Source organism: Platichthys flesus, chromosome 6, assembly GCF_949316205.1.
Source record: "Platichthys flesus chromosome 6, fPlaFle2.1, whole genome shotgun sequence".
NCBI classification, from domain to species: Eukaryota; Metazoa; Chordata; class Actinopteri; order Pleuronectiformes; family Pleuronectidae; genus Platichthys; species Platichthys flesus.
This window is the reverse complement of record NC_084950.1, coordinates 19,049,289-19,075,142: the sequence shown is the minus strand read 5'-3', so window position 1 is coordinate 19,075,142 and position 25,854 is coordinate 19,049,289. Positions and strand designations below refer to the sequence as shown.

General features: G+C 42.8%; 3 protein-coding genes across 6 annotated transcripts in view; 2 read left to right on the top strand and 1 right to left on the bottom strand.

Annotated features, from left to right (window-relative positions):
* srpk2 (SRSF protein kinase 2) overlaps nucleotides 1-2,795 on the top strand; it is a 45,092-nt gene extending 42,297 nt beyond the window's left edge. For both annotated transcript variants that reach the window (XM_062389934.1, XM_062389933.1), the window contains exon 15: nucleotides 315-2,795. In XM_062389934.1, coding sequence (XP_062245918.1) covers nucleotides 315-499 — 185 coding nt within the window. In that variant the 3' untranslated portion in view covers nucleotides 500-2,795. The remainder of the gene's footprint in view (nucleotides 1-314) is intronic.
* A 322-nt stretch (nucleotides 2,796-3,117) lies between these two features.
* adck2 (aarF domain containing kinase 2) lies at nucleotides 3,118-8,677 on the bottom strand. Of its 2 annotated transcripts, none has more exons than XM_062389946.1 (9): nucleotides 7,380-8,677; nucleotides 7,095-7,241; nucleotides 6,761-6,889; nucleotides 6,404-6,499; nucleotides 5,979-6,248; nucleotides 5,514-5,642; nucleotides 4,917-4,970; nucleotides 3,523-3,708; nucleotides 3,118-3,373 (listed from the first exon to the last, which is right to left on the bottom strand). In XM_062389946.1, the coding sequence occupies exons 1-8, from the start codon at nucleotides 8,253-8,255 to the stop codon at nucleotides 3,568-3,570; spliced, it is 1,842 nt and encodes a 613-aa protein (XP_062245930.1). In that variant the 5' UTR covers nucleotides 8,256-8,677; the 3' UTR covers nucleotides 3,118-3,373; nucleotides 3,523-3,567. The 2 variants fall into 2 exon arrangements, with proteins under 2 accessions (XP_062245930.1, XP_062245929.1); XM_062389945.1 differs by having other exon boundaries at nucleotides 3,118-3,708; nucleotides 7,380-8,337; nucleotides 8,432-8,677.
* A 93-nt stretch (nucleotides 8,678-8,770) lies between these two features.
* Nucleotides 8,771-25,854, top strand: part of si:dkey-82f1.1 (DENN domain-containing protein 2A) — a 35,408-nt gene continuing 18,324 nt past the window's right edge. Inside the window, exon 1 of one of the 2 annotated variants that reach the window (XM_062389930.1) lies at nucleotides 8,771-8,973. The gene's annotated coding sequence lies outside the window, so the exon portion shown is untranslated. Of the gene's footprint in view, nucleotides 8,974-12,259; nucleotides 12,675-25,854 lie in introns of those variants that run through there. The other variant, XM_062389929.1, reaches the window with a different exon arrangement.

Genomic DNA, 25,854 nt, shown 5'->3' with positions numbered 1-25,854 from the left:
AGTGTTTATAGCAGCAGAAGAGTGTGTGGGACTGAACATAAACTACAGTGGCCATGATCGTCACAGATGGTGTGGCTGTTTATACAGTTTTAGGCTCAGATCATTAAGCTAGATCAAGCTTAGGCGTCACATGATTGCAGTTTTTTTGTCTTTTAATGGGATTTGTTGACAATGAGGGAAAATAAAAAAATATCACCAGCCTCGTCCTCGAAGTGAGAAAATAAGTGTTTCTGTAATTTGGCTTGAACAACCCTTGAAACTTCACCTTCCTCTCTGTGCCATCACTCATTCTGCTCCCTGTCGCCCCCCTGCAGGTGAGTTACGGCACATCACCAAGCTCAAGCCGTGGTCCCTGTTCGACGTGCTCGTGGAGAAGTACGGCTGGTCGCACGAAGACGCCAGCCACTTCACCCACTTCCTGATGCCCATGCTGGAGATGGTGCCCGAGAAGAGGGCCTCGGCCGGCGAATGCCTCAACCACCCCTGGCTCAACTCGTAGCTACGAACTCCGATCGGACATCCTCTTCCCCTCGTCCCTCCCCCGACAGTTAGCCCGAACATCACCCCCTGTGGGCAGACTGTGGAACAACGGTATGGCGAGAAGATGGCGACAAGTCAGCGTAGATGAGAATTACTTCATCTTTACTGCCCGATCCTAGACGTGCACCCTTACTCGCTTATCTGACGAGGCCTAACTCCTAGACAGCTCCCTCCATCTTCTCCTTAAAGTAATGTACAGACAAGCTTGTGGAGATTAAAGGACATAGTGACTGTGTCTTCCTAAACGTTTCCCCCAGATCATTAGAGGATGGATGCTGCTCACAGATGAGAGTCAGGCTGTGTCTGAAAGAGATGTGCTTTCTTCTTCTCCTCTGTCGTCAAGATGTCAGCCAGTCCCTTTCATCTGTCTCCTCAATATTCTCAGTTTATCGTGTTTGGATCTGGTCGGGGGCCACTGACAGCTGCTGATCTTTTTCGATGACACGACACAAAAAGTCAATGAGAAGCCCTGTCGCAGTGGGGATGGCACAGAGCTCCCTCTGCCATGACCTTTACCCAGCCAGGGTCTCAAAGACAGACAAACGTGTGTCCTCTTTTATGAGAGAACGAGCGTATGTGCCTGTGCTCAAGATCTGCCTACATTAAGACCCTTCCCCTCTTTCTAGTACAGTAGCCTCACCTTCCCTTCTTCACCCTGCCGTGGAAGAAACTCCCTTATCGGACGAAAAGTTTACACCCCATTCTTCCGAGCATACACTCCCAGAAAAGCATCGTCTACCTGTTTGGGTGCCTACTTCCTCCCCCTTCCTAAATGAGCTGCATGCTCCTGCTGGGAACCACCACAAAGAACGGGAGGGCAGCCAGTCCTCCAGGGGGCACCACACTGACAGTTGACAGTGACTGATAGAAAAAGTCTTGGATGAGCAAATAAAACAAAAAACAAGTGTACAATCTGTTGAACGTGGAGGAATGCTTTGTATTCAAGGACTATTTTTAAAAATGCATGGAGAGACTGATGGATCGGCATGAAAGGATTTGACAAATGGAGAATGGATACTTTATTTTATTTGTGCAGTTTGCTGGTTTCTTTCCTGTTTCATTGCCTCTTTTTGGACATTCTGTTAGAAAGATTTACGTTAGGATATTTTGGTGCCCCTCAGAAGAAGGTCACAGTGTAACCATCCCCACCCCAGCCTTTGACATTCCTGAATCTCAGCCCTCTGCCATCATTCCTTACTTTATGTTCCAAGAACAGTCCAGTTGCGGCACGTTTACCTGATCTGATTGATACTATCCCCCTCTTTCCCCCCCCCCACCTCCAGAGGGACCCACTGATCCCTGAGCTTCTCCAGAAAAGGCGGATGGTCCCACGGAGGTTGCACTTGTCTTTGTAAATGTCCTTCAGGGATTTGAAACCTTTGTACATAGAACTGAGATCTGGCAACGCCGATAAGCGAACATGGACATGGACAAAGCTTCAACTCACAAGCGTCATTCCAAAAAAAAACAAAAACACAAAGGCTGTTGTGGGCAGAACTTCACTTCCTCTGGTACAGTGGGGGAGAGGGTCTGTCATAGCTCCTGCCCTGGAGGAATGTTCAGACTGAACTGCGCTCCCCGGTGGCCGATTGAGGGTATTGCATTGCCACACACTGCTGCTGCTCTCAGTGCCAATGCTCCAGGATGTTCCACTTTCTCTCGCCACTTTGTCTCTATCTCTCTGTCTCACACACACCGACACACACGCACACACATAAACACACAACAACGTGCATCATCACAATTAGTCCAGCTGCCTATTTTTCGCAATAAATGAAAAAAAGATGATTATAAGTAAATGGTGAGATATTTTTAAAAACTATTTAATTCATTAAAAAAAAAAGAAGACAACTTTTCTCTGGTTGTTGTGACTGTGACAGAATCTCGTCTTAAGCTGAGGTGATTGTGTTTGTCTATTAGAGATGTTTTTATTTCTTTTGTCATTATTACTATTATTATTATTAATTATACTTATTATTGAAAAGGTTTTTTTACACAGTTGTCACCCCCCCCCCCCCCCCTCCCTACTTGAACAGTGCTGCTCTGTCTGGGCTCTTGATGGTGATTTAAAAAAAAAAAATCAACAGTTTTGCAATAAAGGGTATGTGACAAGTTTTTTCTTTTTTTTTTGCACCAAAACCTCCTGATCTCACTCTCTCAGCCATGCTGACTGTTCTTCCTGATGACATTGACAGATTCGCGTGTCTTGTCTGTGTTTTTCATTGACAGATTTAATAAAATTCTAAATTAATGGATCCCTGGCCCTTGGTGTGGTCACTTTTCTGCTCTGAATTTTCGTCAGCCGAACCAAAAATTATGTAGGAGTGGTTTAAAGGCAGCAAAGGAAAGAAAGAAAGATAGATTAGCATAGATTTCCCTTTTTTTAATTGAAATATATAATTCATACAAGTGTTCCCACTACTTTGATGAGGACGGTAAGCTTCACAATGTCCATGTAGTGTGTCAGAACAAAATGTTACAATACATTGTGATTCACACTAAAGCAAATATGGCTCATTAAAACTGATCTAGGGAACACTAAAACAGTGAGTGATAAAAGACATCCTGAGATCAATATTAGTCATTAAAAGTGAAAAATACGCTTTAGTGTATCAACCAGGGATTTTCCAAGTATTTCACTTTACATCTTAAATCACTACAAATGCTCTCCGATGTGATCTGTGTCTGCCGCCGTGTCTGACTCAGCCATTAGCACTCAACAAACCACAAGTGGCGCCTCCTGTAAAGTGTCCCCGCTCTTATTCACTGGGATATGATGGAGGTGCCTTCAAGTAGATTTCTGTGGGTTCAAACTTCAACCAGACAGCAGATACTACAATTGAAGAGTGAGGAAAGTGACACCAATGTTATGAGGTATTAATGGAATCATCACTGCTTTGATTTTATGATCCTCAATGGAGTCCTACGACGTTATACACACATACTAAATCTATAGCTGTACTATAGTGTAGGGGTATGTACCTGTGTGTGGACGTACAAGTACACGTGTTATTCCGTGTGTGTGTGTCAGAGCAGTGAAGCACAGTTCTTAAGCAGCAGCGGTTTGGCCAAATCCAAGATGTCCAGGTTTGGATCGAGTGACCGGCCCAGACCCTCCAGCACCATGATGGCAAACACAATGGAGGCAAAGTTACTCTCCAGCTTCACCTAAAAAAAAAACAACAACAACATCAATCAGTAACATCAGTAAGTAACAGCATCATTGTTCATCCAGCCATGACAAGCAGTGCTCTCCAGTTAAGTGTTTTCCAAAGTCCCATTTCATGAGTTGTGAAGTCGTTGTTCCCACTTTGGTGTTTTCATGTGCTTTGATGTCAGAATGTGGAAAAAAACATGGACTCTGTACACAAACTGTTTTCATGTGTATAGAGCATTGACACATTTTACAACATTAACATATTAACAAAGAGCAAAGGCATATGGATAATTTATGTAAACCATAAAAACAACTGTATTGGATTACAAGCAGTGTTGTGTGTTAGGGAGAGATGGACAAAAAGTTTGCAAGTGACACACGGGAAACATTTGACAAGTTGACATCGAAGGCTACTACTCGGAGTGGATTGTAAAATGGCGTTAATTGATTTATATGTGATAACGTCAACAGCTCAAAATCTCCTTTGACTTCCTGTGTTGTTCCTACTTTGAATGGCATTCACATCATTTTTCAGTTGTGAACACATTTTTCCTATGTTATCAGGCACCACATAACGTACAGTAATACTAAGGCTATACATGCACAGTTTATGATGATAATCTCTTAAGCAACCACCTGTTTTTCACATCATGTTTGTTTCTGTGGTTTTCAATTGAAGACAGAAAGTTAAAAACATTTTAATCTTAACTTTATTGTATCAAAACCTAATGTGCAAACTAAAATGTCTGAATGTGCGTGGATTTTTATTTATGCAGATTGAGTGAGCTTTCAGTACATTTCAAGCACTTGTTTAACTTTCTCAGGTACTACTAGGAAGGAAATGTTTATTTTGTCCTGGTTCCCTTTCAATTGATGTCGCTTTGAAAGCATGGACTTCTACAAAGTAGCACCGTGGAAGCAACACTTTCCCAACAGCGACATGAATCCAACCAGAACGTGGAGATTTCATCCATCATTTCTCTTGGCATTACTCTTGAACTTGAATTTCTTCAAGCCAAATCTTGGTGACAAATAGTTCTGCTTACAGCAAAACAAGCAAAACTCTGGGCTGCGCAAAAATGACTGTTTAAAGATAGTTTACTGGAGGAAAAACTTTAGGATCCGCAGTGGATGCGTTATCAGCTGCACTTTGAAACAACTAAGAACCAGACTTAAGTTTATCTAAAGTGCCACAAAACAAATGATGTGTTCATTTTACCTTGTGTTTGATGAGCAGACCAAAGACTCTGGAGAGCAAGTCGGCCACTTTGATCTATAAACACAACAGCAACACATCAGTAGTCATCAGTGATCGACTTTTCCCACAGTTATTAGGCACTGTCACCAGGCAATTTGACATTGTGGAAACAAACTCTCCTCTGGTTATACAGCTCGCTTGTTTTTTCTTCTTTTAGCACAAGCCATTCACAGCCTATCAAACCATAAAGATCGATGACCCTTTACAATGTGACTTAAACTATTACATAGATTAGATTCAACTTTATTGCCATTGCACAGTACAAGTACATATACAACGTATATTTACATAGATGAGTAGTAATGACGCAAATGTTAAATCTTACATTAATCTTGATGAGAAAAGACAGAAAGCAGCAACAATAAAAGCAAACAGGGCTCACAAAATCACAAGAACAAACAATAAAAGGATTAAACCAGGTTTAATTATAGTAATACTGATTGTAGTTACTTATGAAATGCCATTTACAACAAGACCATCAGGGTCACAGTCCTTGTCTGGCCCAGCATCACAATCACAAACCAGACCCGATAAGAAAGCACTGATGTTGCTTCGTACCTTTTCCAGAGAGAGAGTGTTGGTGACTGCATGGTCCACCAACTGGGCCATCTCCTTCTTGAACTGCGGCACATCTTGACACTCATTGGCTCGAGCGTGATTCAGAATCAGCTCTGCTACTCGCTCACCCTGAAAAGAGATGTGCTGTTTTTAGGAGATAAAGATTTACGAATAGAAAAGTGGAAAATTTGACACAGACACAGTTAATAGTAAATATGCCACTGGCTTTATGGGCCACCTACAGCAACAAATTCTACATTACACAACAAGTCATTCTTTAAATACAACTGTAAAAGTTTGTCCAGATGCTGAAAGCAATCCTGACTACTCAATGTAAAGAAGTGCACTAAGAGTACAGTAACATGTATTTAGATTTCTTCTGCACAAAGCCTGGTCTTTCTTTCCACTAAGCTGTCCAACCTGCACTGACACTCTGTCTCCAGCACGCAACCTTTCCTTCATTACCTGCCGCAGCACCACAGCAGTGAAGACAGCCTTGAAGTTGGCAAGGTCATGGTCACTGAGCTGGGCTACGATACCGGCGTCCAGCAACACCAACTGGAGAGGAAACGGATCCGGCCGGACACTAACAACCACCGTGTCCCACAGGTCCGTGAGGGTGGTCTTTCCCCAGAGCTCCGATGTACCGTCACTGGGACCAGCAACGGGGCCCCGACTCTGGACCAGAATGTTCCCTGGGTGGAGGTCCCCGTGGACAAAGTTGTCAACAAAGACCTGGAATACAGATTTATCCATGTTGTCTGTTAGAAAATGTCTTGAGGAGTGTAGACACAATACAGAACAGTCGCATAGACGAAAACACAAAGTCATGAAATAGCACTACTGGTAAAGATGAATACGACAGATGTCCAGTGAATTATGTATCTCACCATTTTGAGAAGGGTTTCTACTCCCATCCTGGCTATTCTCCGTTTCACCTCCTGAGGAATCTCGGCGCTCAGGTAGTTTGAAATCGGTTCACTCTCCTGGGAAAAAGAATTTGAATATAAATTTAAGAATGTTGGCCTCCTTTATGAGGAATGAGAAAGTTATAAATTCAACTAGAATTGTATATTTCCAAGAAGTCATATTGTGTTGCATAGTTTGTGTCACGTGAGTTTTTAGTTTAGAAATAAGTGTTTGATATTATGACATCTTTGTCTTATCAGTACCGTACATTGAGACTTCAGTTAATCACTCAATTATTCAGACAGTGATTCCCATAGAATTTAAATACCTCTACTTACTTCAAAAGTTTCCACTAAAATGGTCCTGGTGACAAATGGCCGCAAGGGAGTTGGAAACTTCACATAATCCACATCACGGAAATTTTCACGGAAAAGCTCAATGTTCCTGGCCTCACAGCGGAGGTCGATCTGAAATAAAAGTTCAGTAAGACGATTGAAATAATTAAAGGTGATAATTAAACAAATGATGGTTGTTTGTCCTGATGTTGTACGTCAAATATTCCATTCTTTTTCATTTAAGGTGATTCAAAACTGCGACCTTTGTTAAGACAAAAGAAATAAAGTTGGAGGTATTTTTTAATCAAAGTCAAATTTAAAAACAACTTGTTCCCACCTGTTTGGTCATGAGCTTCTCAAACTCCTCTATGATCTCATACAGGCTGAGCCATTTGAGTCGGGGGAGACAGAGCAGGAGCCAACTGCCTGCTTTCATCAGCATAAGGTCTATCTCCACCTGCCTCCTGACCCCTGGATGCACCACCTGAAATACACCAGAAACTATTCATAAACATATGCTGTAGGATGTTAGAACACACAACTGCAGCTCGACTTAGTTGACATACAATTAAATGGAGGAAATGTGAGATTTGAAGGGAGGAAACAATCTTGTCAGACTGACCTTGATAGCCACAGGTATCAGATGCTCCTTCTCTCTCCAGCTCTCCTCGTGCTTACCATCGGGGTACCATCTCTCCTCATGGCTCTCCTCCTCCCTGCTCCCTCTCCAGAACCGCCACAGGGAGCTGGCCACTCCTCTAAGACCAGGGATCTCCCAGGCCTCTAGCAAGTCTTCCCTCTCCAACTCCTCCACCAGCGACTGGAAGGCCGGGTCCTCCACCTTGTCTGCCTTGGCCCAACCTCTGTACACCTGGGCTACACATCCCGAGCCCACTGGCTCTTTGCTCTCGAACACCAAGAAGTTGCTCCAGCCCTCCCCGAAGGCCCTCTGGAGACAATGCTTGGTGTGGGCCCAGGAGTGGGGACGCACCTTGACATGGAGCCTGGAGAAGCGCTCGCAAAACTCCTGAGAGAAGATGTCTCGCCTGGTGCTGGCCCACTGCCCCATCTTGATGAAGGTCGGACCTGAGGTCTCAGTCACCCACAGCAGAGCATCCAGCCAATGAGAGGCCAAGCGAGTGGACACAAGAGCCAAGGGGGAGAGGACGAGAAGAGGTCCAAATTTGAGGAGCAGGACCAAAGCACGAAAGCTGAGGCGAAGGAAAAATATAACTTTGTGCACCTGGAGCCTTGCTACAGACTTTCTGTTCGCAGGCTGAGAGGGAAGAGCGGCTTCCTGGCACCTGGCTGCACATGATGATGCGTTCACTGCACCCCAGCAGAGCAGTGTCACCTTGGGTATCTGGGTCAGGAGCTGGCCTCTTTTAACCAAACACGTCCTGGAGCTCTGGATGAGTCGGACTCTGGCGAAGGAGCCTGCTCTCCTGAAGGTGAACCTCAGGTGGAGAAGAGCTGCCCTCACTCCGAAGACCGACATGGTCACGATGCCGAGCGGCTGTTAGCTGAGTCCAGGAGATGACTGGTCCACTTGTGCCTTCGCTTGTGTTTTTACGAAACTGCTAAAAAAAACATCAGTAAACGGAATAATCAGTGACCTCAGTGTAAACATCCACACGTGTATGACGAGGATTCCACCTGACAGGACATACTAACCCTGCACTAATGCTACAATCAACTAGCCACAAGTAGCTTGACCTATTTGACTACAACTTCACGTCGTTACTTTAACGTATCCCCTCGCTGACAGTTACAGCAGTTTGCTGTTTATGAGAGGAAACTGTGTTGCTTATGTTCCCGTTGAGGATAAGTCAGACATGTTGCAGTCCAGCCGCTTCTGTCGCACCAGGTGCGATCACCCTTCAGATCCACTGAGGACTGAACCTAAATGAAAACATTGTGACGACAACAACTTCTCTTCCGGGTCTGACGTCATTCCGATCACGTGGGTAACGTCTTAAAGGCGCCGTCGAAAAAAGCGGAAACGAGGTGAAAAGCTGACAGACAAACAAAAAAACATTTAACAATTGTTTAGGGTTAAATAATTGTTTTCTGTGTTTTCATTCTTCACTTGAATCGTGTCAATGTTCCTCAGTCTGTTTATGTGTCTCCCTATGAACGAAAACAAGTAATACCAATATTTATTGAATATATCTGACCCAAGAACGGAGCCAGGTGAATGTGCATCCAGCTACAAGGTAGGTTCCTATTATTTCTAACTATAAAACAAAAAAACCTCGACTTTTTATATCAATACAACAGTATTTAAGTGCCATGTTAAAAGTTGTAGTCAGTGTACTGACGTTAAATGCCCAACAGGGGGCGACATCTCACATTGCTCCGGGTGCTCGTTCCATTTCTCTGTCCTCATTTGTCTTCCTACTTCAAGGGAAGGAAAGGAGGATAAAAGAATGCAAAAATAAACCTAATTTAGACAGTTGTTTACTTATCGCCAATCAAGTGCAGCCAACATGAATCCAATATGAATATTATCATATATATCATCTATAATTATCAGAATAAATGCTATATTTGTAATTCTTTTAAGTTTTAAAAGCTGGTTTGCTCCTGAGTGAAAGTTATAACCTCTTATTTATTGGCAAAGAATGACAAGCACGTCAGATATTACAAATCTGAATTATAGATCATTAAAACTAATGTGTGCTTGCATAAACAATATATTGATAAATTGTCAAATTCCTATTGATGAAAATTCTATTGCTGTGTTTATTGCCCAGCCCAATCTTGAAGTTTAAGAAACACATTTCAGAGTGTTACGTGACATTTATCCCTCTAATGAGACTCCTAGGAACTTGTTAAATATTGAACACAGTAATTTAAATGTTTTTCCAGACAATAATGAAACCAGGGACAACATTTTTTACTTTATACACTCATATGCTTTTGGGGAAGACGTGTAAGTCAAGAATATATAGTGATGTCTTTGGTGTACATGTGTCAAATAAACAGTATAACGGACTTGGTTTTGGACAATTACATTTTATTAGGAAAATGCTTCAGCTTCATTCACAGTCTTTAAAAGGGAATTAACAAACAAATGTTCTTACTTCAATAGAACCCTTCTCTCTCCCACGTTGTTTGTTGCTTGAAGCTCATTCATAACAAATTAACCACATCACATAAGTTCATTATGTCATCATTATGGAAAAAACGGATTAAAAATACTTATCCCAAGTAATATTTCTAAGATATTACTTCAAACCAGCCCTCATTTTTCTTCAGTATTGGTTTTGTTGGTAAAATGTGTTTCTGGGTCATAAAGGAAAGGAGGAGGCAGGGAACAAAACACACCCATGGCTTGATTTCATTGTCATTTCCTCTGCTTAACCCAGAGACTCGCAAACAGCCTGCTATATGCCAGCAACCACTGAGAATGTGTCCCAGCCATTTTCCCAGTCACGGTGTGTGTCCCCTGGACAGTGGGTTCAGTCCACCCCTAGGATCCCAGCTGTAGGCCCGAGCGAGGACTCAGCAACACAATAAAGTTGGATAAACGCCAAACAGATGTTGCTAGCCCCCGCCTCCCACCCTGTTCCCCTCACAGCTATTGATGGACAAGCCAGGCTTTTTAGATCTCTCTTGCATTTCAAAGGAGAGGTCAGGGTTTGTGCTCAGAGGTCAGCAGGAGAGTTGCTGTGCTGAAGTGATGCTGGTAGACATTTAATGAAGGCTGCTCAGTGAAATGATTGTAGGAATGTAACCCGTGCCCCTGCACATGATTTTTAAAAAGCGATACATTGCCATATTGCGCTTCTGGAAGATTTGAGTTAATTAATGATGCAACCTGGATCCCTGATCATATGATCAACATTTAAACATGTGCATATCTGCATCTGTATCATCTGCATTCTGTATGTGTGCAGTAAGCAAAGTTAAACCCTATTTGTGTCTAATATACCACATACATTTACTCTATAAGAACTTGAAAGTTAGAGCAAAACATTTGTAAATCATCAATACATCTACAATCAATTGTAGGTCATGCAACTTTTTTAATCTTTTAAACAACTTTATACATGTATGAATTGTATATGGCCTTTAAAACTACCTTAGAGTAAAACCTTCTGATAATACGGTTGACAACATTAGATTGTGATAATATTCATGATATAGTGGGTCCATCCTCATTAAGGCTTAGTGATTAAAATGCTATCACTTTCTCTAATTCTTTGGTCTGTATGATTTTCAGTTGTGTGCAGCCAGCTCTTAATGAATCTGAGATGTGTATTTCCTATAAAGATAAAGAAAATAAACACATCTTCACTAAGGACAAGTTGAATCTAGGTGATGTGTTTAATTTTGTTTTTTAAATGACTTGATCGTCAAAATACCTGGTGATTAAGTTTCTGTATTCAATTAGTTTTTATTTGTATAGTGCCAGATCACAACATACATTATCTCAAGTCACTTATAGTGAGGTCGAAACGATACAACATGATAGAGAGATCCAACAGTTCACACAATGAGCCATATGATATATATTATATAATCTGTAGTCTGTATCTCTTTGCCCCAATTTCAACAACGTGACTGAATAGCACATTTTTATTAACTTTGGGAAACATTTTAATTGAAGGTGTCACTTTAATGATTTAACGCTTATCATATAGACATTTTAAAATGTCTGGGGGATCTTCAGATATTAGTAGCTCTTTATGACCTTGTGTCAGTGTAAAGCTTTCAGGTCGTGTACAGTGTTTGTCTGCACATAATGTGTATGTAATAATGGACTGGCCAATGAGAGTGTGTGGGGTTGAACAGGTTAATTATTAATCACACTGGCCATCAGTATGCACGTCCAGTCTTGTTTCCTGCTCGTTCACTTTCTTTGTCCACTCTTTGCCCAAGTCCATTAAGTCGATCTGCCGCCCTGAGGAACTGACTGTGAGCTGGACACCCCCCATTTTTATCCGGTGCCTTAGAACAGGTCAGCATTAATCAAACCAAACATGTCCAAAACGTTTTCACCAAGTCTTACCACTCACAGGAATCTGCTTATGCACTATAGTCATAGTCGTCATTGTTGTTGTTGTCACACGTGACCCGTAAACAAAATCTCAAAAAGATCAAATAGATGAACATGTTGTCCAACTCATTCAGATAGGACGAGTGACCCTTGGGCTTCTCTAATAGCTTCCCAAAGGGGGCTGTTATTTATGGTTTCAGTTGTGCTCAGCGTTGCCCCTTCCTGCTTCATTCCTCACCCTTTTTTTTTGGAGCAGGACACTTGGTTTCCCCAGCAACTAGGGCTCCAATCGCCCAGCCAGCTGCAGATTAGTTCAACAGTGGGGGTTTTAGGTGGGTGGGAGAGGGGCGATGATGGAAAATGGGAGGAGAGAGAGAGAAGGGAGAAGGAGAGAGGAAGGCAAAATGGGAGGGGGTAGCATGAGGGAAGGAGGAGTGGGAAAAGTTTGAGCAGGGGAGACTGAAAGAGAGGGAGCAATCGCCACTGAGAGACAGGAGTCAGCGTGAGTGTGTGTGTGTGTGTTTGAGAGAGAGGAGAAAATGCCTTAAACATTTTAACCCTGGAGGAGGCTGGACAAGAGGAGGGATCTCACAGTCTTTGTGCCTGTTTCAAACTGTTTATGCCCTCAGAGCTGTAAACTGGAAGGTCTGTCCTCTGTTGTGTGCACCGGCAGGGACTATGCTAAAGTGAGAGAAGCCAGAGGCAGTATTGGGACTGCAAAAACCAAAGAAGAGAGAGAAAGAGAGAGAGAGAAAGAGGAGGCGATAAAGGTAAAAGGAGAGAGGGGGGAATGCCAAACTTCCCTCAAGGAAAGGAACCATGCAAGTGGATGCTGTTTTCTGTGGGGTCAGGTTACGCAAAATGAGAGACCACTCCAAGAGCACTTCATCGGGGCTCAGCCAGCTCAGAAAGGTAATGTGAAGAGTTAAAGAGTGAACATGCATGTGTGTGTGACAGTGGTTGTTTGTCGCCTCATTTTCTCAAAACTAATGTGCAGTTGTTAAAAACTGTGATTTCTTTGTGGTATGCTGGACACATGGAGGTTGAGTTCAAAATCATTCACATCGCTTCGGGATCCATCTTTATGTCTGTGCCTCTACCTCACTCATATTCTTTGCAGTCTATACAAATGCTTGTGTGTGACCTTGAATGTGTCAGCCTGTATTTGTGTGTCACTGTACAGACTACATAGATGCTTGTGTGAGTGGTAAATGTACATGTTTATTGGAGCAGTATTTCATTCTGAATTTGTTGGCGTGGCCCCAGGTAGAGTGTCCCTCCAGTAGGCAGTCTCAGTCTGTCTGCACTTTGTCCATTAGTGCTGCCCACAAGAAACTCATGTGCACCTCACTGAAGTGTCTGAGCACACGTGAGCACATGCACACTCAGTGGTTTTTGGTTTTCATCTGCTTATTAAAGGGAAACAAAGTGTAGCTGGACGGTTTGGTTGCCATTTGGATAAAAGTGCGAGTGCACACTGAAACCATCGTGATCTGAACCAGCTTGTCGAAGGTGAGAGAGCGACAGTGGAGAAAGAGAGGAGAGGATAAGTGAGATGAGCTTTCTTCACTGTGAACAAAGGCACCTCTTCATGTATGAGTTCCAGCGTCTGTACTGTTGAGGAGGAGGTAGGCAGGGCTGGACATCTCCCCAGGGAGGACAGATGAGTTCAGCCTGGTGGCCCCAACAAGTCAAGCTAATCAGTGATAAGGAAATTATTATTGTTTGCATACACATGACTAGGCATTATTAGACGCTGAGCAGTTGGGTTTGAATTGTATTAGAGCTCTATCAAACTCATACAGGTCTCGGAGTAACGCAACTGATTCAGCTTATGGCCACTGTATTCAAGATCTCTCAATCAACCAGCGACCTTGGACGTACTCTGATGCACAGGAAGTGATCCATGTCTAGCTGCAGCAGCAGCAGCAGTGTGTTTGGAATTTACAGAAATATTAGCAATTAGCACAAGCTGTGACAAACACAGTGACACCACCAAGATATAAGACGGTGCATCTGTTTAGTTGTAAAGAAGTTTTTAGTTCGAGCAGAAAGGAATGGGGTTTTCAAATCCTTTACTCATGCAATAATCTGTTAAACTACTCATGTTGACTAAAGATTTTTCATTGAAAACATTATTTAACTTTCTGGGCAGATTGCAAGCTTAAGGCCTAAGACACAATTCGAAAAAACATTCTCTACCTCCTAAGCCTTTTGTAAGTGGTAATTTAATGGACAGGAACATTGTGGAACTAGTAAGACCAATTTTATCTTCTCTGAATTGCTGCATTGTTATCATACTGCCACCAACTCACAACATGTGGACTTCCAGTCAACAGGGATTGCTTTTATGGTACTTTGACAAGTCATGTCTGGTTTGTAGGTAAAACCCATTACAGTGCCACTAGTGGTCCTTTAAAGTTGATAGATACTACTGTAAACGCTTGGTTCCAACCTTTCTTATACTTCTATGATGACATCGTCTCATCATGGATTTATTTATGTAATTGTCAGTATTATACAGGCATTTAATATATTACAACATATGCAGTTGCTTTGTGACAGCAGAATAACATTTTAATCACAAAGTTATCTTTCGTATTTCCTGAAAGCACACATCCTCCACTCTACTTAGCATTATAGCAAGTTGATTTTTTCATTGAAAGACTAAATCCACCATTATGACACATTAAGTAGGTAGTGGCATTCTGTTCAAAGAAAGAGCTTCTCATATTCCACTTCAGATTTTGGCATGAACGTGTGATCAATTGACATATTCGATCCCAGCCTTTTTGATTAGCATAGCAGCTGAAGATTTTACTTTCACAATGGTCTCAAAGAAGAGCTTCTGCAGGTCAATAGAAGTTTTACTAAACACTAATCAACATTCTTCCGCTCTGGCTCCTGTTTCTGTCTGACCTGACGCTGTATTTACTTAACTCAGTAAGTTGGAGAGTAAATTGAATTGAGACTGGGTGACTCTTTGTGGAGAGGTTTATAGGGTTGGAGATAAAGAGACAGGGACTGACTGTCTGCTAGTCAGCAAGGTTGTAATAAGTGGACTGCAATCTTTGTGTGTTTGTGTGTGTGTGTGTGTGTGTGTGTGCGTGTGTGTGTGTGTGTGTGAGGTCGGTCAGATTGGGTCAGTTGTTTACATTCTGACTCAGGGGCAGAGGCTAACTGTCTGCATGACTGCTGCTCAAGACTGTTGTGCACTGTGGTGGAAAACTGGGTATTTGTGACCTTATGTCCACCATTCTTCTGCTCTCAGTGATTCATTTTACGTACACTCATTCATTCTCTGGGTATTTTTCTCTCTGGTTTCATTGAATCATTTAATTTTTTCTGTCTTTCGCGCCAAAACATCGACACACTCACAGTCGTGGTATTCTCATTCTGTTTCTTATTGTCATTGCCAATACATCTTCTTATTCTCATGGCCCATGATATTACGATACACACCACACTAAAAAAGTCATCAGTATGAATCAACTTGCTTTTCAGGGGGAAAAAATCCCTGAAAACCTAAACCCCAGATGTTTTGTATCGTGACAAGTCTTTCATCTCTCACAACTGCATCCAATTGTTGTCTTGTTTTCTTGGAAGCACGCTGAAGCAGAGAAATCAGTTTGGATAGTTGATATGAGTCACTTGAGTGCAAATACCGTGCGTCCAGGAAAACAGCATTTTGTTTCACGTTGACACTATTGGCAGAATTTACTAGAAAGTTAACTATTTGATGACCGTTTCACATGTGGCCGCATTTTACATAGACTTATTAACAAACCTTTTACAATAGACGTATGTTTGTATATGTGTCCTCGGTACAAACAGGAATGAGAGCATATGTAACTTGTGAATGTATATGTACATTAGTCTGGATACATGTTATTCTTGTCATGTAAAATGATGGCGTGGTGATTTTTTCATGGTTTCACTTCAGCAGGTTGATGACAAACCATCGGTGCAGTCTTGCATGGTCTGTATTTGAACGCGCATGTGTGAGTGCATTCGCAGATGCAACCTGTGACAGCTGTCTCCTCCATTCTTCTCCTCTCAGAGAAGTGACGGCAGGGCTTTAGGAGGCTACACACTGTCCTCCCCTCCTCTTACAGGAACTGGCTTTTGACAGGCACTCTGCAGGGTGGCCCGCAACTTTAAGACCCCATTGAGCCAATCTCCTGCCGTCACCGAGCTGCTGTTGTTGCCACGGTGACACGCTCAGAAGAAAATGTGTCCTGTGGTGACGGTGAAAGAATTCCTCTGGTTTCAGAGATATGGTGGGGAGCATTGTCTGTGATGTTGGTGGATGGCCATGGGTTATGCTCAAAAACACCCCCAACCCCCTCCAACCACACACACACATGCATGCATGGATAATGCATACCATCTTAGACCCTAACCCTGTCCTTGTAAGAGCTAAACCATCACACATACATACATGCATGCATAGATAATGCATACCATCACACTGGATACTGGAGGCATTCATCCAGTTGGCAGCTGGCCATGTTTTTTTTAATTTGGTGCACCTTTAACCCTTACATGCTCACACACACACACACACACAAACTTTCTCAAACTGCGTGTCGCTTTCAAGCTGTTGCTCTGTCTGGCAGTTTCACTCTGTTCAGTGTCTGAGTTGTATTGGGAAGAAATCAGACCATGGATCAGGGGGAAGTGGTTGCTGTGACTCTAATTAGGACATTTAACAGGACAGGCTGAATCCCTGTCCTACTGCGTGGTTACGTGAAACCCAGAATGTGTATATGTCTTGCTTTTGAGCGGGACAATATACAAAATCAGCGACGGTTTGATGGTATGGTGTTTTAAATGTTGGCAAGATCTTCCGGCTGGGTGAGGACCATCCAATACCTCAGTGTTGGTTGCTCGATGTGGCTTTGCAGCAAGTGCCCACAGTGTGTGGCGGTCACATTCCATCTCCACACACACACACACACACACACACACAAACACACACACGTGATTACAAACACAGATCCACACATACTTGAACACCTTCTGACATATTATACATGGTAACATGCATTTATCTTTTCCTGACCATTGACAATTTGGCAGAAAGAACTTAGGCACGGGTTGCCATGTTATGATGCACATTCCAAGCAAATTGGGAAACGTTACCGCGCGCTTTGTTAGTTTGTTTATGTGCAGCTCATCATTGGACATGGAACAACTGTAAGAAGAATGATATACCTCTTTTCTCTTCTCTGAGAATGAGAAGAATGTTGTTTACCTTTCATTTTGGGGATCCTCTCCATAAAACGGTGTCCGGAGTTTCATCCTAGTGTAACATCTTAATGAGTAGATACTCCAGACTCACTGCAGACACAGAGGAACTTTGATCACACCAAATCATATCTAAACACTGTCTTGTTTAGGGCGAGAGCTGGGAAAATGGTAGTTTTCTCCAGTGTAATGATGGATACAATCTTATCTTTTATTTTAATGGTATGTAGTTATATCGTTGTATTTGTAGAAATTCACAAAACCCTATTCTGCAATGTTAAAAAAGTGCAAAAAAGGAACCTGGACCTGCACCAACATTCATTGAGTTCTTGCCTGACCCAGACCGCATCCCTCAAGGTTTTGTGAAAATCCATCAAGTAGGTTTTTTCAATAATCCTGCTAACAAACAAACTCATGCAGAGGAAACCAAAACCTCCTCAAAACAGGTAATTATATGTTATAAGTATATGTTTTGGGCTGTTCATACAAAGTTAGGTTGCTCTTATAACTTACAGTCAACTAACATAAACAGACTTAATGAAAAAATACAATTAGGGTTAGTTGTTGGTAAGGAAATATTTTGTAACGAAGTGGGTTAAAGCCTTTTCTGAGGTTTATGAGGAGATGATCTTCAGATCAGCGTATATTGGCTGGCTTTACCCCTCTGCATTTCACTTTCATTCATCCAGAATGGCGGTCTTGGCCCATGTACACAATTCATAGGGTGTGTGGAGGTCACAAAAGTGAGCTCTGACCTAAACTGTGGAGTTTATCCTGCGGAAGAGAACTTTCCCAAGCTCTCGCCTTGAGAAATCTGTTCCTATGCAGGCATGCAGAGGAGTAGAGGAGCAGGGGAGCAGGGATGGGATGGGGGGCGCTGGTGGGAATTATCAAGTTGAACAGTTAAATTGTGAAGAGGGGAAGGAAACGGGAAGAAGAAGGAGAGGAGAGGGGTTTAGCAGTGCAGAGACTGCGGCTTGGAGGAGAAATTTGATCCGGGGCCCAGAGAATAATGTTAGCGCGCTAGGAAAGCCTTGTTATTGTTGAAAGATCTGTTGGTCCACTCACTGCCGCGCATTCACTGTGGCTGACGCTGGTTTTAAGAGAAGAGGTTTCGCCATTATGCTCAGAAATCCCACATTGTGTGTCAGTACAATGTAATATCAGATAGCTTTAAATACTGCCCATTGCAGGGAGCAGTATTATCCCGGAGAATAATGGTGTATTCAATGACACTTCCTCACTCCTCTGTAAGATCCAGGCTCTATGGGTGTTGTTAACAGCATAGACAGTTAATGCTGAGGTGTAAGACATGCCTTGTCAGTGTGGAAAGGTGTGGTGAAACAGAATACAGTTGTGATTCAGGACACCAGATGGCAAGTGTGTCTGTCACTTGCAATATCACCTTTATATTTTTATAAATTACTTGATCCATTGAAATCCATCACTGCCGGCCAAAGGCTTATTGCCAGGAAGAGCTCCGTGGCCCCCTTTTGTTTTGGCAAATCCTCCTGTCAGTGGCCTTTATTTACTTTGTCGGTGATGATTTATACTTTGTCCTGCAAGAAACACTGCTCCAACCACAGGTGCATCTACACAAAGGTCTTGTCTCTTAGACAGGATGAGCGCTCGGGGGTTCTCTAATTTGTCTTCGGAAGTAATACAGATATTTTTAAAGGGTTGTTGGCCAACATGAGTAAATGAAAATGTGTCTTTCACGCTTCTCAGTAATAAGTGAAAAGCTCAGGATACAGAAACAGGAGAACGGAGGGGATCAACGAGGTCATTTAGATGCATCAACTGGAAAAAATGAATGTCTGCAAAAGATTTGTGGCAAACCATCAACATAAGTCGAAAGTTTCACCCGCTGCTGGTGCAGGAGGAAAAGTCGAGGGATAAGCAGAGTCATTAGAATAAATCCTTAAGGATAACTGGATTTATAGTATGTCGAAAACTTAGTAGCAATCTATTCATCAGTATTCTATATATTAATGCATATTTAGTGAATGAGGCTGGAATTAATACAAATTAGTCCTCCATTTTACCTCTAGCTTTAATTCATATTTAAAGTTCTCTTCTGTGTCAACACTAGATGGAACAATGTGTAACTCAGACATGTTTAAAGGCATTAGTGTTGATAGTTGTGTTAAACAGCCACACTCAAAGGAGGGGTGAGAAACCTGAAGTCATGCAGGTGCCGTTTCCAGACATGAGCTCGAGAGATTGTTTAGATCCTCTACGTGTATGTAGGTCTTTTTTTCTTCTCTTTTCATCTCAAAATATTTGCATTCTTTTTGTTTTTTTGCAGTGGCAAATGGAAAAAGAGTTTGTAAGAACTATGCTTATATCTCACCACCGCTCACCTGCAGCAAACCACTGTGGGTCCTATTTTCTTTAAGTGGCAGAATTGAGGAATTCCTCCATTGAAAATGTGTCTTCAGATACTGTCAGATGACCCGACAAGCACTTTTGTTTGAAGCCCATCAAGGCCTTCAATTACACCAAGTCCTTGGATGCTGTCTGAAGATGGAGCTGTGTTTTCAGCTGCAAATGCACCCAATGTGGACTTGGCAGCAGCAGAGTTGGACAGGGTTATGTAGGCCAAAGTGAGAGCTGCTTAAACGCAGGTTGGTGGGACAAGTTGGCATGGACCCCTGCTCTGTTGAGCCAGCGGGGTAATTGGGAGCAGACTGAGGATGAGTCAGGAACTCTGCTGACGGGAGCTGGCTGTCGGTGGGTAGGAGGAGGGGCTGAATTGTCTCTGTGAGGGGATGGACTGACAGATGCTCCACCTCTGCAAGCAGACGAAACATGACACCCTTTCCCAGATGGGGGGATATGGAGAGAATTGTTTGCTCTTCCTCCGAAACAGATCCACGCCCCTCCTCCTCCACTTAATTATTTTTTCCCTCTTATTAGGAGCATCTTGTCTCTTTCTCCAGCAGAAAGGATTCTCTTCTCCTAACCTAGCTGCTTAAGACCTTTTTCTATTTGTTGGAGGGAGGTACAAGCAATTTTTTCAATTATAATCCAATTTCCCCCAAGGTCACTATAGTTGTTCTAACTTCTCTGGGCTGAAAACTTTTTTACATTATCCATTTGATTTGTCACCTTTGTGTTTAAATGCTCCACATTTCTATTTCTGGAAGTGCTTATCACTCTGAAGACTTTAGTGCATCATTAGCCAGGAAGCGGCACCATTTGCAGTCAGTGGAACGTGGAATGGAAGCCACAAACTCCAAAGGGAAAAGGAGACCTTCCCCCCCTTTAAAAGCCTGTGGTTAAACTGTTACAGGGCGCTCATTTGCTAACTCTGACAGGTGGAGTGGGTAAGAAGGACTTTAAGGGAGGATTTTGCTGAGTTTGTCTGTAGTTTCCCTTCCCTTTCCTGCCTTTTTTTGACCTTGTGGTTGTCAGAGCTGTCACATACGTCTAAAATTCAAGAACTCCACGTCTTATTCAATCCGCAAGAAAAACTGATCACTTCATTTTAGGAGCTGGAGGTCGTCTTACACACTTCCTGCAAGTCATATCACACTTCCTTTCGGTTTATGTGCGCAGACACAAGAAGATTACTACTCTTTACATGCATAATAAGCCTCCTAAATTGAACACCCCTTGGTCTTGCTGTGCACGATAATTACATCCACAGTGGCGCTCTCAGTAGCTCCAATTATAATTAAGGTTTGTTTATACATTTACTGAGGTAATATTTTGGCCCATTCTTCCAGCTCCCAGTGGGATAGTCTGTAGACACCCTGGCAGTCAGGAGTTTCAGTTAGAAACAACAACCATAATAATATTGATTGATTAAAAGCATGTAGGGAGAAATTAATTGTTTGTGCAATCTCCCTTCCTGTATTCCTGTCTGGTTCTGGCTATCCCAGTTTCAATGCTGTCTCATCACCATCCTCTCCTAACAATAGACGGAGCAGGGGGAGAGGTGGAGGGGCAAGAGGACACAGCACAGCAGGACAAGAGCACTGTCAGTGGGATTGGACAGGACACTTCGCAGCAGGGTGGCTTGTGCAGGCACTGTTTGTGTGTGTGCGTGTGCGTGTGCTGGTGTAAATTGATTATATTTATATAACTATTTTCTAGTCGTATCCACCACTCAAAGAGCTTGACACTACAAGCCACAGTCAACCATTTACAAACAAGTAAATACAGAGCTACAATATGCTGCACTTATTCTATCACACACAATTCACACACTGCCGGCAGAGCTATATGGAGTTCATACAAATTGAAAGTGGTCAGTGCTAAGTTCAGGTCCGAAAGCACCAAAATGCATCGTCAACTCATCCTGAGATCGGATAAGTCGGGCCACATTCGCATGTGGCCACATTTTCTCTCCTTATTAAGTGGCTTGCACTAATAGCTAATAATTGACGTATGAACTGCTAAAGTTAAAAGGTATTTTTACACTTCTCAGTTTACTACAAGTTGATTTCTTTGTAGCCTTTGGCACATTATCAACACCGACCACTACGTAATGAGAAATGTTTTTTTCTTAAATTGGTCAAATAATTTTTCTTCATTCATTGAGTCCCTCTTCACTCCACTCGCTATATTTCTGGCTTTATCTCACTAGTATACACACACACACCCGCACATACACGCACACACACACACAGACACACCCAAACATTGTCATCGGATACATCTGTTAAGTCAGACAGGATAAAAACAACATCATTTGGTCTTCATGAACACAAATATGATGATTATCTGCATAGCGAGTGATAAAGACAGATCTGAACACATGTGTGTGTGTGTCTAAGGCACAGCTGTAGCTGCATCTTTACCTCTGAAGATCATACAAAAGGTTATCGCAGGCCTGTCGATTGTTTTCGGATACAAAACAGGCACATAGGGGCAGCCAGCTGATAGTAATGTGTGCGGTAGGTTGAGAAAAGAGAGAGATTAAGAGATGAAGATGAGAGAGAGGTAACCATGGCATGCAGGAAAAGTGGATGTTTAAATGAGTGTGTAGGGTCCTGGCTTGTACGCCCGTTCCCTTGCTGTCAGTAACACTTTCTAGCAGATACCCCCTCTGATACAGGCACACACAGTTGCAGAGCTGGCCTGTTTGGCTCAAGTCCAAAGCCTTGCTATGAAATCAGCTTGGGAAAGCAGCGGGGGCCCTGAACAGGACACAGAGAGAGAGAGAGAGAGAGAGACAGAGAAAAAGAGAAGGAGACTGCTGAGCCCAGATAAAATTCCATTGTTTATTTGCCCAACCCTCTCCTTCCCTCCTCCTCTCCATACATCCCTTCCTTTACCATCAACTTTTCCTCTATACTTCATCGGGAATCAAGCAAAGCCTTCCCAAAGTCGGCCAGGTCAAGGCAACATGTCAGTCATTGTGAAATGTGTTGCTCAAACTCTTTATGTCGTATTCTGTCAGTCCTGCACTGTTGTACATGAATGAACTCTGCCTCACATCTGCGTAGCATAAGACATGGTACAGTCGAGTATGAAAGAGAGTGATGAGTTTAGGATTAAAAACCAGTGCAACTCCATCTTCTATCCTCCGCTCCCTTCCTCCATCATACTTTTCTACCCACAACTCAATGACTGAATGGGAATGAAAGAGAGCGAGTGAAAAGGAGAAATAAAAGAGGAACGTGGAGGAAAAAAGCAGCCAAGTTTGCTATTCCAGAACGAGCTGGCTAAATGTGCAGTCTTGCGTTAAATTGATTACAGGCGAAGCTTTGGCACATGCTATAGGGAGCCACAACATGAAGGGGATAGGGTCTTCAACTGAGCCGGGTGTAGAAAGAAAAAGAAGAAAATGAATAATCTATAATATGTAATTACCATTTTGGGCTGTCATATTCTCTGTCGTTGTCCTAGTTTGACGTAGAACCTCACTCACAATGTTGACGTGTGGTTTTAGGGGGCTGCCACTTTTGGTTGCCGGCTGTGTTTGACTCGATGTCCTGATAACTGTGAAACGCAGCGTGGGCCGGCAGCGACTTTGCCCTTTTTAGGTATTCTGAAATGACAGAGAGTAAAAGAGAGCAGTCTTAAGAAGAACAAACACGGAGCGGTGATGTCATGATGTTAGCTGTTTCTGCCGAGCTGGACCGAGAGATGGAGGGATGGAGGGATGGAGGGGAGGATGAAATCTTTATGAGAAGCAGCTGTTGGGGAGAGGCAGGCCTCCTGAGCGCTGCAGCAGCAGCAGCCAGTCAACAGCTCACTGACAACAAGCCAGAGGCCTGCTAGAGCTCGCTATGAAACTCTGACAGCAACACCTACCCACACTGTGATAAAGCTAATCAGCTCATTCAACTGCAACAGCACCTATCACCAAACTTTTACACTTAGAAAGGATAGTACATCAACAACATAGATACAAACCGAAAAAGGCTCACGGATAATATCCCTCTGTGAGTTGATATTGTCTACTGCATTACATTGCACTGTGAAGATACAAGATACATTTATTCATCCCAAACACATGCACAGTCGCACTACATGCAGATGAGGGAAATTTGTCTTCTGCTTTTGACCCATCTGGTGAACATAGCAGGACACACAGAGCAGTGGGCAGCCACGCACAGCACCCGGGTGAAGAGTATTAAAGAGTGGAATAAACAAATTGTACAGCTTATTTCCACACCAAGCTTGTATATCCTTTCCTAAAACTGACACTGAAGAAATTAGTAGCCTGCTCAGGTGTGTGTCCAGTACCTCCATCAATCAAATATTGTATGCATTCACTGGAAGAAAACAGTTAGGCTTAGTCATCTATAGGCATGTGTGTGTGTGTGTGTGTGTGTCTTCTTGTACAGCTATCTTTGTGAGGACCAGTGTGAGCCTACAACCTACGGAGTGAGGACATTTTGGGTAAGTGAGGACCTTTTGGCCAGTCCTCACTTTGTGACCCCCCTTTTAATGGACTGTTTGGGGGTTAAGACTTGGTTTTACAGTTAGGAATAGCATTAGTTTTAGGTTACGTTAAGGGTTAGGGTAAGCAATTAATTTAGATGTTAAGGGTCATGTTGGGGGGCTAGAAAATGCATTATGCCAATGAGTGTCCTCACTAAGGATACTCGTTTATAAACCAAAAGGTGACGTCATGTTGGGTTGCAGCTTGGTATAGGAAGGTGTGGTAAAAATAGCATGTTGTAGCAATGATTTTTTCTATCCATTTGATGTGGGTTGTGAGCTGCTCGCATGAACTCCTGGTAAAATGATGTATTTATTTACCATCCATCTTCTATCTGTACCATCTGTTTTAAACTAATAACTATTATACTATTATGATTTAAGAATAAGTTTTGTTATGATACAACACCATTCTCATGTGAGTGCATGTTTACTAGAATCTGTCCACTGCCAGATACTTGGTGTCCATCCACTGATAGAAATCTTCTGCAGGGTTTGTTATGCAACCGATGGTTAACTCTGGGATGGGGGGCGGGGGCGGGGGGGGGGGGGGGGGGGTGCGGTGGGTTAAGAATGGGTTAAGGGTCTTGTGCTGTTCACTGAGCACCAATCCTTTTTCCTCTGAGGCGAAGACTGGAGCTTATCTTTTACGAAATATATTTCCGAAGCGTTTTTTTTATCTGTTCATTCAATAAATGAGCTAAAAACTGACAATAGAGGGATTCTAGGAATAGAAGGTGACAAATTAAAAGGCAATAATCTCTTTTCACATTCCTTTCAGTCATCTTCTTCAACCGGCACTCCGCCACACTGCTGATGAACAATATCAATTCCTCTGCCGCAGCTCGCTCGTCACACGGCTGAGGCTGAAGGGGGGCGGGGCAGACAGAGGTCTTTCGGGTTGCCGTTTCCCGTGATGTTTTTATTGGCCTCAGCAGATGGCTTCCCTCAGCCTCTGTATTATTATGGTGGTCACCCTGCACTGGGGTTTCGGGTTAACAATAGTTGCCAATCGCGGCAGGAGACAAAAGCCTTTGCTGCCACTAGAAAAGGAGTTTCTTCAATAAACGTAGCTCTGGCACTGCTGTCAGATAAACTACTTCTTGGAGATGTGAAGGCACTGGTGCTGTTCAGGTTCAGGCAAGTGTTTGGAAACACTGTCTTGAATGCATGAGTCAAGTTTGGGATATGATCAAACCCTTTATAAATCAGAATTACTTGAAAATACAAAATGACCTTTTAAGGTATCACTACAATCTCCACAGAGCAGATCTTTCATTTTTGGCCTCGGGGCTCTAAACAATGAAGTAGAACAGCCTAAAAGCCTGGACTGTTTTCAGTGTGCAACAGTATACTTATATTATTCTTTGCAATATCCACTTTCCTCTCTAGTTTTGACAACCCCTGTCTCCCCCAGCCCCCGACTTTCCTCTTCCATTTGCTCCCTCTGTTTATATCTCCCATCTTTCCTCTCCCCCTGTGATACGTAACACCCTCCCCAGTCCAAGAAAAAAATGTAACTGTAAAACTAGAAGGCTCTATACATTCTTTATAGTCCCCCTTGCCCAACCCCCCATATTTCATTGCAGGATTTCTGTTCCTCATTTGTGTTTTGGTTTTTAGTAAGGAGAAAAGAATCAAGAGGGAGAGGAAGGGGGAAAAAATTGGTTGATGTTTCCCCTCAAACACGTGACCTCTGCTTGGCTCACAGCTGAAAATAATTTGAGCCTACAAGCGAGTGGATGGCTGACGCAAACCTTCATCCTCCTCCTTGCCTTGGACTGATAGGGATGGGGGGCGGGGGGGGGGGGTGCGGTAAAGACAAAAAAATGAAGTTCTGTAAGTAGAAACTAGAACTCAACTCAAAACTAGAAGGTAGAAGATGACACGTTGTGCTTTCAGATGAGGCTGGAACTGTACCGTAGTGTTTTGTTCTTTTATT